The 13,959-nt window shown below is 43.4% G+C and overlaps 1 protein-coding gene across 1 annotated transcript; it reads left to right on the plus strand.

The window, feature by feature from the left end:
- Positions 1 to 1,478: 1,478 nt before the first annotated feature.
- Positions 1,479 to 5,665, plus strand: hhex (hematopoietically expressed homeobox). Its single transcript, XM_027024028.3, has 4 exons — positions 1,479 to 2,263; positions 4,263 to 4,441; positions 4,553 to 4,603; positions 5,172 to 5,665. Exons 1-4 carry the CDS (start codon positions 1,906 to 1,908, stop codon positions 5,388 to 5,390), a joined length of 807 nt encoding a protein of 268 aa, XP_026879829.1. The 5' UTR covers positions 1,479 to 1,905; the 3' UTR covers positions 5,391 to 5,665.
- Positions 5,666 to 13,959: the final 8,294 nt, after the last annotated feature.

Below are 13,959 nucleotides of genomic sequence, written 5' to 3' on the forward strand. Positions count from 1 at the left end.
AAGCTCAAATATTGGCCATTCACACGTCGCCTTTCATGTCAGAAGCTGTCAGTCTGGTCTTTGATAAACGCTATGTGTCATTAACAAGCTCTGGAGCAGATCTGCCTGAGTACATCAGCCTGCGCGGCATTTATCAGTTCTTTTGTTAGCCCGCGGGTATGGGATACCTACTAGAGTTACTATATTTTAATCTTCACGCAGTCAGGATTGAACAATAGGCCTAGTTAGTTTTCGCTGATTGGGACTTTTGTGCGGGAAGCTGATAGATTTTTATGGGTTATTAATTATGTGTACCATTAAATCGTTCCCACTAATTGATATAATACGCTGCATTACTATATAATTTCCAATAGGGATTAGGTAATAGGTAATCGATATACACAGGTTTTGCCAAAGTTTTCCAGTGGTATGGAATTGATTCAGCGTGACACATTTTTCATGTTCGAACTCATTTCCCAAAATCATCGTTGTGTTAAGATAATCTTAAATTAGTGAGAGAGTATTCAGAGCAATACTCGCTCTACCATTTAAAGATGTTCTTTGTTTTACGATGTTTTTGGGAAACCCAGCCCTGATTAGATAGCTAAATGGATTTAATCATTAAATCAATGTCACTTGGTTCATTTATTCTTTAATGAAACAAACTTTCTTTTCTTTTCTTTCTTTGTTTGTTTGTCTGCTGTTTATTATTATTATTATTATTATTATTTAGTACTAGTATTAGTAGTAGTGGTTGCGCTCGTCGTGGTGGTGGTAGTAGCATTTGTGGATGATCGAACAGGCAAAATCTATTGATCGAATAGGCAAGACGTTAATGGTGTTGCTGTGGGGATTTTTGTGATTTTTGACAAATTAATAGTCCATTTTTGCATAGAGCATTTTATACCAGTATTTGTTGTACGTTTACGTTTAATGTATTAAATAAATGAATGGATAGTAATTCCTTAAAATAAAAGCATGGCTAGTAATTCCTTAAACTGAATGACTGAAGTTACACGTACATAGCGCCCTTCTATGTACCCAAGGACGCTTTACAGTCAACCCACTGCATAAAATCTTTACATCCAGTCAACAGCAGGAGAAGATACCGGAGTAGGTTAAATACAAAGTCTTAAAATAAACGTATGGATACTAACAGTCTTAAATGATGCCTGTCCGTTAGATCTGTAAATCAGAACTCAGACGCAGCCGCGCAGACTGGTGCATTACTACCTGAGGGCGTTCAGTAATACTGTCTTATTCTCGTCAGGGAACACTTAGCTTTTTTTTTTTTATTATTATTTTTATTTTATTTTTTTACAGCTTCTTCGTTTTTGGTTACCATTATATGAACCAGCAAATACAAATTATAGGCCATTTAGCATCAGCCTAAACACTTAATTAAATCACATACTTCCGAAGTTATTATAACTTTTAACTTAACATACGTTTGCAGTGTTCGGATGGTCCAAGCTATCTGAACATGTAAGTGCGCTCTCTCTGAGTCACATCAAGATGGCTTTCTTTCTGAGTCAAAGACGCCAAAATGTTTTAACGAAAAATCATTAGTAGCATTTGCTTCTAGGTCATCTGGCCTTCTAAAATATCCTGTTGACGAGAGATGCAGGTGCGTCCGGAGTTATTTCGCTTCAAGGTGACACCCGTTGACATCGCCGCTTGGTCACCATTCATGGAGAGCCAATCAGACTCCGAGTGTACCTGCAGGAAGTTGACCTGCCCCGCTATCTCCTCCCTCGCAGGGCTTTAGATAGCCAATGTTACCCTGTTCACCAACGGATCTGTGCGAGTCAATGGAACAAGAACCGCCGCGTCGCGGACAGCATAACGCTTCAGAAACAGCGGCGTCGCAGCTCTTTTGGCGTATTCAAAAAACAAACCTCAGACTCCTCACCGGATATACAAGTCATGCAATACCAGCACGCAGCGCCCGCAGCCAGCGCTGTTCCTCTTTACGCGCCGACCCCCGTGCAGCCCGTGCACCCTACACCGTTTTACATTGACGACATTCTGGGCAGAAATGGCACTTCAGCGTCGTCTCCGGTTGTACCGACACCTACACTGCCATCTCCAAACTCATCGTTCACAAGTTTGGTGCCACCGTACCGGACCCCCATCTACGAGCCAACGCCGATCCACCCGGCTTTGCCGCACCCTGCTGCGCTCGCGGCTACATACGCCTCCACCGCGTTCGGCGCCTCGCTCTATCCGTTCCACCGCGCAGTTGGAGACTATTCCCACGCGCTGATGAGGCACGACCCCCTCGGTAAGTCGGATGTGACTGTAAACGTTGTCTGCTCCTAAGTCTTAACGTTCTGTTAGGAACTCCGGTGAAGTCGCGCTCGTACTATAATAATCTCTAAGTTGGGAAACATCCCGTCTCGAAAAAGCTCCCATTTCCAACCCGCTCCATCCAAACCGTCTCGGAACAGTCCGAGAGAGCTATTAGTCACTGTTGGTGCTTATGTTAACGAATAGCTCATGTGGTTTATAAATGTCGACCAAGCTGACCAAAGAGGAAGCTATTCTATATTTCGAAACTTCTCTTCAAAAGCGCATTGCGCGATCATATTGCCAACGCTTCGAATAATTAAAGCCATTATAAACCTAACTTTCAACATGTATGCCTGTCAATTCAGGGAAGGAAACGTGTGCACAGCATTGTGTGTGCGTAACGGCTCGGCGAGGACTCAGCGCTCCGCTTTAGATGTTGCGTTACCAACGGCGTGGTGGTCTGAGGTTAACTGCGTGCGCTCAGCAAGCCTGACCCTTTCCGTTCGTACCGGAAACCTTGAGCTCTCGATAGGAGTAAATCTGGTTTCAGAAGCTGTTGAATGTTTTCCTGGCAGCCCCGAACAGGCACTTCCCCGGGAGTCGTGCACGCTGCTGATTATTTTATCGACATCCTCAATACAGACGCATTCAGGAAACACTCGGCTTCTGATAGCCGGGATCCGTTTTTCTGATATTGTTCATTTCCTTCGAAAAGGCTGTGACTTCAGACCAACTAAAATATCCAAACATCTTAACCAGTGTTGTCTGACAGTTACGAACAAATTCCATTATCTACTTTTATGTTTACCTTACAAAGTGCGCGTTTAAATATTCGTTTTGACGGTTAAAAACAAGTTAATAAAATACACATAATACGTAGCAACATTATGAATAAATGGACGGATAGTGGTTATCTAATATGAACGCATCGACTGATTTCGTTATTAATAATACATTCTAATAATCACTTTGTATTGAATCAGGCAGATATTCTGTTGGATGTTTTGGTTTATTTTATATTACAGGCAGCTGTTTAAATTTCTTTAGTTTCTTAAATTACGGAAACAAAAACACAAAAGTAGCCATTGTGTTTAGACATGTATGTATTTATGACACTGTAAGGTTTGCCACACAGCCTAGTAAAGTCCTTTAACTGAGCTGAGGATAAATCGCTGTTTCCTATGTATTTTGTATGGATAGAACGGATGTTAAAACTATTCACCCGATAAACCAACAGGAAACACATTGACGGAAATTTTGCCATAGTCCTTCTGGCCTACACGGCGCTTCTCATGACTAAAGTTTCAACGGATGTCAACACTGACACCGCGTTTCTAACAGATTTATCATTTTAACCAAACATTTAGATTACAGAGAAATAGATTTTGTCACCACGTTAACACGAGAGGACGTGAACAAAGACATCGAACGTTTCGAATAAACTACTAGTAGGCGAAGTTATTTCAATAATTTAGAATATATATATCAATAATACGGTATATGTATATATATATATATATATATATATATATATATATATATATATATATATATATATATATATATATATATATATATATGTGTGTGTGTGTGTGTGTGTGTGTGTGTGTGTGTGTGTGTGTGGAGAGAGCGAGATATTCAAAATTGTAGAAGGTACACTGAGAAACAGAACGTTTCGGACAGAGGTCCATCACCAGCAATGATTTATATATATATATATATATATATATATATATATATATATATATATATATATATATATATATATATATATATATATATACACACACATATTTTATATATACACACACACATATTTTATATATATATATATATATATATATATATATATATATATATATATATATATATATATATATATATATATATATATATATATATATAAATAAATACACACACACACACATATACATATCTAGTATTAAATATAACGCTAAGGCGCATTTGTTAACAACTATTGTGTGTTTTAGGCAAACCTCTCCTCTGGACTCCATTTATCCAGCGTCCTCTACACAAACGTAAAGGGGGGCAGGTGCGATTCTCCAACGACCAGACCATAGAGCTCGAGAAGAAGTTCGAGACTCAGAAGTATCTCTCGCCACCGGAGCGGAAACGCTTGGCAAAGATGCTTCAGTTGAGCGAAAGACAGGTCGGCCTTCATTTCTAACAACTAGTTTCACACAGAACGATTACACACATTTTAGGCGGCCACAGTGTTCTTGGTGTTGGTTGAATCATATTTAATGCTGCCGTCCGACAGGTGAAGACGTGGTTCCAGAACCGCCGGGCCAAATGGCGACGCCTGAAACAGGTGAGAGCTTTAATACTAACACTGCTTATATTTATATAGTCCTGATGCAAAGACACATACATAAAACATAATAATGCAGAATTCGTTTTGTCGGGTAATAATAATAATAATAATAATAATAATAATAATAATAATAATAATTATTATTATTATTATTATTATTATTATTATTATTACGAGACGAAAAACAGAAATTTGAAAATAATTTAATAATAGCCAACATTACATATTGGTGAGCACTGATTTGAACCCGCTATTGGAGCTGTTCACCAGGCATCGATGTATTTACCCTAACAGCATCGGCACATACGAAATGAAGTACAAACAAGTGCATATATAACGGATTATGAGTGGAAAAAATATTCAGTCTTTGAGGGAAATTTTATTTCATGCAAAATTGGGAGTCACGCATTTATTTGGTCATCAGGTTTTAGACTAGAATACTACAATAGCGACAACGGCGAGAACAACAATGCTATTTACTAATGCTATTGTTATTATTCTGTTGTTTTTATTGCTGATGGTGATGATGGTTTGCTCATGTTGATCTTTTTCTGACGTTTCCCAGGAAAACCCGCAGGGCGGTAAACGTGAGCTGGAGACTGAAAGCGAGCAGCGCCAGGATCTGAGCTCAAGTCCCCAACACGGCGGGGCGGATCACTACCACCAGAGCGCCCTGTCCCCTCCGCGTTCACACGCAGAAATCGAGTCTGACGTCTCTGACGACTCGGACCAAGAGTTGGATATCGAAGAGGACATCGAGTTCTCAATAAACCCGCAAATATGAAACTCACTGTAGCAGTGTAAATATTGTATACTATTTGTACATTTATATACGAATGTAGTCGATTTTCTTTAAATTGATGAAGCATAATAACTATCTTGGTTTAAGTCATGGAGAATGTAGCCTAAATGTGTGTCTCAGTGTGTCAAAGAATATTTACTGTTTAATTTTGATAATTTACGTGTATCTTTTGTGACTTTCTGGTTGAGATCAGGTTTATGTCCTGAGCGACAGAATGTACATATCTGTGTGAGTCAATAAACCTACCTTACGCTCTACCTTGGATCTCGTCCACTGTTTATAAATTAAGCAATAAAGTATAACATAAGTCTCATTTATTCACATATGTATTTATTCACTTATGTATTTGTGTTTGTTTGTTTGTTTGTTTATTTGGTTCGTGGCACAGCACAAATCCCAGTGTTGTATCGACATGTACAATATTTATGAATCTGAAGTTGTACATACAAACGAATGCTAAAGAGTTCGTGAACACTCTGCTTTTTAGCCAATTCAACACTGACTTAAGCGTCCGTTCACTTCAGAGTGCTTCAGTCTGGATGGCAACTGAGGGGATGTGTTGACAGGGGAACACAGTCACACGTCATTACACTTCTTTCATCACGTAAGCCTGCTGTGACGAAGGCCATGAGCAGCCTTTCAGGAGATCGGGTCATTCCTTCCATCTGTGATAAGGACGGTATATCAGCAAGTCAATTACACCAGTACGCGGATACACATTTATACCCATTAGTAGTCCGAGCAAATGAAACAATCCATCTGATACTGTCATCACGCACAGATTACCTGTTACCCATTAAAACAAATTACACAGTATGATTCATCAGTGAAAGAATTTCCCTTCAACACTGTTTTAGGGGTTGAGGTTCACCACTGGATCGATTCGCACTCGGAACCGTCCAACGGGGAACAGCCTCGGCCGGACTAGTTAGCGGGGAGGTTATCTTCAGTTGAATCAGCACATATGCAGACTGTCCAGCGCAAGTCTGTTCTTGCCTTTGACTGCCATATCGCCAGATTCAACTTCAAATGGGTTATCATTTAGAGGAAAGCAAACAGCAGGAGAGCGTTAATGATTGGAGGAGGGGAGAGGATACTATGTGATAAACGTCTGAGCTCTGTGCCACCCCCCCACCTGGAGCTCACTCGCTCGGTTCAACAGCCTCAGAGCGCTGTCAAAGCAGGCCAAAACCAACAGACAACACATCGATTCAACCCCGAATTGAGTAATGCTTCACAAATCCTGTAACTGAAAAGCTAACACTGGAGACAGCACAGTGAAAGTGGTCAATGGGAAAACATTCTTTGACGAGATCTGGGTTCCAAAGGGCTGAGAACGTACCGGAGCGTTAGAGAGGCACGTGTGGTTGCAAACATTCAGATCTTTCAGTAGTTATAAAAATAACCCCACTACAATATTTACATGTAGCTTATAGTTGTCTATACTACACGTTTCCAGACTGTTGTCCAAAGTGCTCCTGTCATTTACCAGGACATTCGGGCGAAAGCTGTTTATGGACCCAGGTTGCTTTGCTCCTGTGGTCTCTGTGTCCCTGTTTGGACAAGTAATCATTTTATGGCTCAGAGTGAATTGGAGATTGGAGCAGAAAATGGTGCGCTCGTTTAGAATAGCAGCTGAATGCTTTAAAAAAGCACCATCTCCAACTGAATGAGACCTAATTGAAAAGCAAATAGCACAGCTGACTGGGCAATAGCTCACTGAGTGATATTTTCCTAGGCTGTCCTAGGAATCCGGGCTGGAAGACCCTTAAGCTCTGTTCAACATGTCACCAGACGGGGATGAATTGATGTTTTAGATATTAAATCCCCTAGAGCCTTGCCAGCTATGGAGGGGTAAGTGGTCTCTTTGACGACAACTGGGCAAATATTGACCTGATTGTCAGAGAACGGGGAGTTCTAAAGACCTGGCAACTTGAGACAATGCAGGGTAATTGTTTAATTGACAGAAAGTTTGTGGTCCATCAGATCAATTAAGATGGTTATTTTCAGCCCCAGGTCAGTTAGTCATCCTAAAAGTGATGTTTTGTATCATGAAGGCTGAGAGTACACATCACTGTGTGTGTGTGTGTGTGTATGTGTGCACTTGTGTGTGTGTGTTTGCATGGGTGTGTGTCTGTGTGTGGATGTGTGCATGTGTGTGTTTCTGTGTGTGTGTATGTTCATGCATGTCTGTGTGTATGTCTGTGTGCGCATGTGCATTTGCATGAGTGTGTGAATGTGTTTCTGCGTGTGCATGTGTGTGTGAGTGTGTGTGTTTGTGTATCCCTCCCTCCCTCGCGCTCTCTAAAACTCCAATCACTCTTCCCCATGGTGTGTGCGAGTGGCTCTGTCATTCTTAATGGACTGTTTGTTCCTTTTCCACAGGCCATGATTACAGTTCTGGACTAAAGCTGCGCCACAGTTTAACGTGCTCGCGTGAATGGGCTCTGACAGAGGGCCGGCCGATCTGATCTGCCCTCCAGGGCCACAGATAGGCCGCGATTGTTCTATCTCTTAACCAGAGGATGTTAGTGATACGCACTAACAATGCCTCCATTAAAGATTATGGTCAAGTGATTGAGTCTCTTTTGAAATCCATTAGGGGATATCTCTCCGGCTAGAAACACAACCGTTCCAGCTAATTGGGTGGAAAGCTGACACTTGCTTTAAAAGGAGATTAGATATTACATGGTACCATGAACTGATCAAAAGACATTAAGCAACTGTATGGAAAAGCGTTTGCCCATCTGTGCTGGGAGCTGGACTTTAATGTTGACCCTGTGTCTGAAACTCAAAGTGTTTCAAGAATCTTCAAGATTCATTTTTAAATCTGGTTGGATTCCCTGTTCCACCGATTCACCTAAATGCTTCTCAACGATTCACCGTTCAGAACATAAGAATGTAGATTAACATACTGCACTGAGCTTTTCAACACATGACCACTGGTCTAGTGGTCAGTGATTTCACGTTTGTTCAAACTTCAAACTCTTCATGGCTAATTTAGCATGTTGCATGCTGTGTGTGCGCGTGTGTGCTGCTTTGAATGAATTAAGAGGTGGTCAGGGACACAAGGATGGTTAAGTGTTTGGAGTTGGTGCAGATTTATAGCGTAACGATCAGTACAGCAAATGGGACCCAGCCATGGCGGGAGAGTCAGGAAGGATTTAGCATCCACCTACTTACAGTCCTTTCTTCTGTTCATTCTTGTACTTTAGGTTTTCCATGACATTATCAGAATGACAGTAAGTATATCTATGTGATGCAATACTGCCAAGGTCTTTGAATATGTATAGGAATATGTTATATATTCTGAATATGTTAGTAGTTTTTCTCTCAGGAGTGCTGTTTCTCTATAGACTTTTCCATTTTCATGTTTAGATGCTGCCGTGCTACATGACAAATTTCCATTCTGTGGTCAAATGCGTTCCGCCCACTTTGGCAGGGAAACGAACTCTCGTTACTGCTACCACTGACAATTTAGTTTTGATATGCATAAAACATGACATTTACTGCAGCCTTACTCATACAGGCTTTAAAAACAAACCCCTTTCAATGGACTTCAAACACTGCTAATCACAAACGTTCTAATATTCAAATTAGTGCCTCATCAACAAGCCCATCTTTAGAAATGTCTCTTTAGGCTGTTAAATCTCCATTTTAGTTGTTAGATAAATGTGCGTAAGTGTAAACATTAAGCCAGTCAGTTGTTAAACCTTTATTTCTGACACATGCACCCACTCATCCCGGGATAGTATTCTAATAATGATATAGATTTGATTAAATATTAGAAATTCACTAGACTTTGTAAAGTAATTCCATGACACAATATTCAGGTAATTCTCATCTTGCTCTAGGTAGCCTACAGAAATTTTCCACTGGATTTCGCTGATGGAAGAATGAGATTTTCATTACCGCGCTCCAGGTTGGTACAACACCTTCTGCCATTAGTACTGCATGCGCTCACACTGTAAAGAGTTTGTCAAACCTGTGGAAGGTTTTCAGCTGCATTATTTGAGCAACTGAAGTTGGTCATGGAAGCATCACCCTTGACTGCTCAGAGAAACAGTATCAAAGCAAACAGCAGGCACTCATCAGTTTCCCAAACTGAGATAATGGTGTTCGTTTATCCAAGGTCAACAGTGTCCACAAATGCATGCGCGCGCACACACACACACACACACACACACACACACACACACACACACACACACACACACACACATTCCCCAGTCACTCGATTAAGCCCATATATTAACCATCACCTGGATTTTTGCACCGGGATTTAAGGACTGTGAACATACCTCACGTGCAGCTGGGACCGTACCTCACGTGTGGCTGTGAACGTACCTCACAAGAGATTTAAAGGCCAAAGCCATACGTCCCCAAAAGCAACACAAAAGTTGAGGTATGTTGTGTCACTTTGAGGACACAGTCAAGATTGCATTAATGTCCTCAGATCAGTTAGGCAGGTGTTACTCTTTATAAAGTCCTTTCTGAAGCATGTGTTTGGGCAGGTCCAGGAGCAGCTTGGGGCAGTCAAACAGATCACTGAAGCAGAGAGACAGGAAACAGTTCAGGTTATCAAGCATAAATGTGTCCGCACCTAGAGATATGCAAGTGTCCTCATTCTCAATAAGATCAAGGAGGTGACAAACTGAGAGAGCGAGAGAAACAGTCAGTCTGATCAGAACAGGAAGCCAGATAAAGCCATATCCATCATACTCTTAAGACTCTGGTGGCAAACATGTGGCCCTGTATTAACCATAAATAGACGGTCATATTCATTTATCGAGCTGCCTGCACAAAGAATTCATGGGTCCCTCACGTGAGATGCACAGAGGCCAGCAGTGATGGAATCGCTTGTTCACAGCAGTGATTAGCCTTCCCACCACTACCACGCGGTCTGTACACAGTAGTCTTGTGTGAGGTATAAAGCCTGATACTTATTGGAGTAATACTGGACTACACTAAACTAAGCTTATTGCTTGGTGTGACCGGCAGGTCTCAACAATGATTGGAAGCATTATTGATTATTTTAACGAGAGGTCTCAGAGTTGTGGTGACAGTTTCTGTAAACACAAAGGCTTGTAAAACTAAGCTGGCGGTGAAAGGGATGTGCAGTCTAGTGCTGCAGGCAGTCACTAAAGCATGGCAACTGTTTGCTTTCTTCCCTTGTCTGTGTGTGTGTGTGTGTGTCCATATGTGTGTGTGTGCGTGTGTCTCTATGTATGTGTGCATCTGTGTGTGTGTGTGTCTGTGTGTGTGTGTGTCTGTGTGCATCTGTGTGTGTCTCTATGTATGTGTGCATCTGTGTGTATGTGTGTCCATGTGCGTGTCTATGTGTGTGTATGTGTGCATCTGTGTGTGTGTGTGTGTGTCTGTCTGTGTGTGTGCACGTGTGTGTCCATGTGTGTGTGTGTGTGTGTGTGTCTGTGTGCATCTGTGTGTGTGTGTGTGTGTGTCTGTGTGCATCTGTGTGTGTGTGTGTGTGTGTCTGTGTGCATCTGTGTGTGTCTGTCTGTGTGTGTGTGTGTGTGTGTGTGTGTGTGTGTGTGTGTGTGTGTCTGTCTGTCTGTCTGTGTGTGTGTGTGTGTCTGTGTGTGTGTGTCTGTCTGTGTGTGTGTGTGTGTGTGTGTGTGTGTGTGTCTGTCTGTCTGTGTGTGTGTGTGTGTGTGTGTGTGTCTGTCTGTGTGTGTGTGTGTGTGTGTGTGTGTCTGTGTGTGTGTGTGTGTGTGTGTGTCTGTCTGTGTGTGTGTGTGTGTGTGTGTGTCTGTCTGTGTGTGTGTGTGTGTGTGTGTGTGTGTGTGTGTCTGTCTGTGTGTGTGTGTGTGTCTGTGTGCATCTGTGTGTGTGTGTGTGTGTGTATATGTGTGTGTGTGTGTGTGTGTGTGTGTGTGCGCATCTGTGTGTATCTGTATGTGTGTGTGTGTGTGTGTGCATCTGTGTGTATCTGTGTGTGTGTGTGTGTGTGTGTGTGCATCTGTGTGTATCTGTGTGTGTGTGTGTGTGTGTGTGTCTGTCTGTGTGTGTGTGTGTGTGTGCCCGTGAGACAGGTAGCTAAAGAAATCAATAAGAGACAGTGTCCACACTGTTTTTTGCTTGATAATGGGGTACAACTGAAACAAGTGGACGTGAGATAAGAACCAAGCTGGTTTGTAAAGTTAGAAGGAACTAAGTGAGAATTTGGACATGGACAGCATGTGAGAGAAACCGTGCGAGACCAAGCGAGCAAGGGAACATTGACCTGATAACTCATACATATTTACTCACTCTCAGTTATTCATACACACTCCTTATTTGATTACTTGAACGTTTGACGGTAGACAAGGCGGCAGATAATGTGATGCGGAGCAGGGTAAAGATCAGGTAAAGTGGGTCAGTCCCAAGTCCACACCCGGGGTAAAGCACGGGGCTCAGCACACATGCTCCCAGTCTCCTGGGCTGTCCTCTGGCTGCCTGCGTGTGTTCTAGTCAGGACATGCTACCACGGAGGGATCATATCCTGTTTTCTACACTGTACACTGACGCTCGAGGGTCTCTCGCACTTTCTCTCTCCCTTTCTGTCTCTCTCACATCCTCCCTCTCTCTCTCTCTCTCTCTCTCTCTCTCTCTCTAGAGCAGTTTCCCTGCCTCCTTGAGCTGAGCCAGGATGTGGCCCAGCAGAAGTGATGAAAGGATGACAGAGAGAGAGAGAGAGAGAGAGAGAGAGAGCGAGAGATAGAGGGAGGGAGGGAGGGAGAGAGAGAAAGGGAGAGTTTGGACTTCATGGCCCTCTCTATATGACTAGCGAGCGGTTGGTTTCCTCACAGCACAGACAATCAATCCACAGGACTCAGGAAGTTATCCTCGCATGTATGTTTCCACCAATAATGTTATTGGGAGAGCCAAGCGCTCTGAACAATGGCGTCTAATTTATTTTGCTTCCCCTTTGGCCTACGGCTAGCTGTGAAAACAATGATGAAAATACGAGGAAACTCCCTTAAATTAGCGCGGAGGAATGCCGGCCGGCAGATTTGCCTCGGTGGAGCCGCGGGAGTTCAAGACGGGAAGTTTAAGAACTTCCGCTCGCTTTCCGACGCTTGTCTCACAAAGACAGCTGTCCCTGTGTGGACATCAGCCAGGAGCTTGCAATAAAGACAATCCCAGTTACTGCCCCGTGAGCGTGTGGTAAAGACAATCCCAGTTACTGCCCCGTGAGCGTGTGGTAAAGACAATCCCAGTTACTGCCCCGTGAGCGTGTGGTAAAGACAATCCCAGTTACTGCCCCGTGAGCGTGTGGTAAAAACAATCCCAGTTACTGCCCCGTGAGCGTGTGGTATAGACAATCCCAGTTACTGCCCCGTGAGCGTGTGGTATAGACAATCCCAGTTACTGCCCCGTGAGCGTGTGGTATAGACAATCCCAGTTACTGCCCCGTGAGCGTGTGGTAAAAACAATCCCAGTTACTGCCCCGTGAGCGTGTGGTGAAGACAATCCCAGTTACTGCCCCGTGAGCGTGTGGTAAAGACAATCCCAGTTACTGCCCCGTGAGCGTGTGGTAAAGACAATCCCAGTTACTGCCCCGTGAGCGTGTGGTAAAGACAATCCCAGTTACTGCCCCGTGAGCGTGTGGTATAGACAATCCCAGTTACTGCCCCGTGAGCGTGTGGTAAAAACAATCCCAGTTACTGCCCCGTGAGCGTGTGGTATAGACAATCCCAGTTACTGCCCCGTGAGCGTGTGGTGAAGACAATCCCAGTTACTGCCCCGTGAGCGTGTGGTGAAGACAATCCCAGTTACTGCCCCGTGAGCGTGTGGTGAAGACAATCCCAGTTACTGCCCCGTGAGCGTGTGGTAAAGACAATCCCAGTTACTGCCCCGTGAGCGTGTGGTAAAGACAATCCCAGTTACTGCCCCGTGAGCGTATGGTGAAGACAATCCCAGTTACTGCACCGTGAGCGTGTGGTATAGACAATCCCAGTTACTGCCCCGTGAGCGTGTGGTGAAGACAATCCCAGTTACTGCCCCGTGAGCGTATGGTGAAGACAATCCCAGTTACTGCACCGTGAGCGTGTGGTATAGACAATCCCAGTTACTGCCCCGTGAGCGTGTGGTAAAGACAATCCCAGTTACTGCCCCGTGAGCGTGTGGTAAAGACAATCCCAGTTACTGCCCCGTGAGCGTGTGGTGAAGACAATCCCAGTTACTGCCCCGTGAGCGTATGGTGAAGACAATCCCAGTTACTGCACCGTGAGCGTATGGTGAAGACAATCCCAGTTACTGCCCCGTGAGCGTGTGGTGAAGACAATCCCAGTTACTGCCCCGTGAGCGTATGGTGAAGACAATCCCAGTTACTGCACCGTGAGCGTGTGGTATAGACAATCCCAGTTACTGCCCCGTGAGCGTGTGGTATAGACAATCCCAGTTACTGCCCCGTGAGCGTGTGGTGAAGACAATCCCAGTTACTGCCCCGGGGTTTAAAAACCTTGTCACATTCTGATGAAACAAGTGGAAGACACAGAAAGGAAAAACAGTGTGAAGAGAATAATCCACATTACAAGGATCGATCATT

The sequence above is a fragment of the Electrophorus electricus genome, chromosome 15 (assembly GCF_041902795.1).
Source record: "Electrophorus electricus isolate QZ-2024a chromosome 15, ASM4190279v1, whole genome shotgun sequence".
NCBI classification, from domain to species: Eukaryota; Metazoa; Chordata; class Actinopteri; order Gymnotiformes; family Gymnotidae; genus Electrophorus; species Electrophorus electricus.

Excerpts from the sequence above, each read along its gene's own strand:
- hhex (XM_027024028.3), top strand. The coding sequence starts at position 1,906 with ATGCAATACCAGCACGCAGCGCCCGCAGCCAGCGCTGTTCCTCTTTAC. Across the intron at positions 4,442-4,552 it reads TTCAGTTGAGCGAAAGACAG|GTGAAGACGTGGTTCCAGAA; the intron begins GTCGGCCTTCAT and ends GCCGTCCGACAG. Across the intron at positions 4,604-5,171 it reads AATGGCGACGCCTGAAACAG|GAAAACCCGCAGGGCGGTAA; the intron begins GTGAGAGCTTTA and ends GACGTTTCCCAG.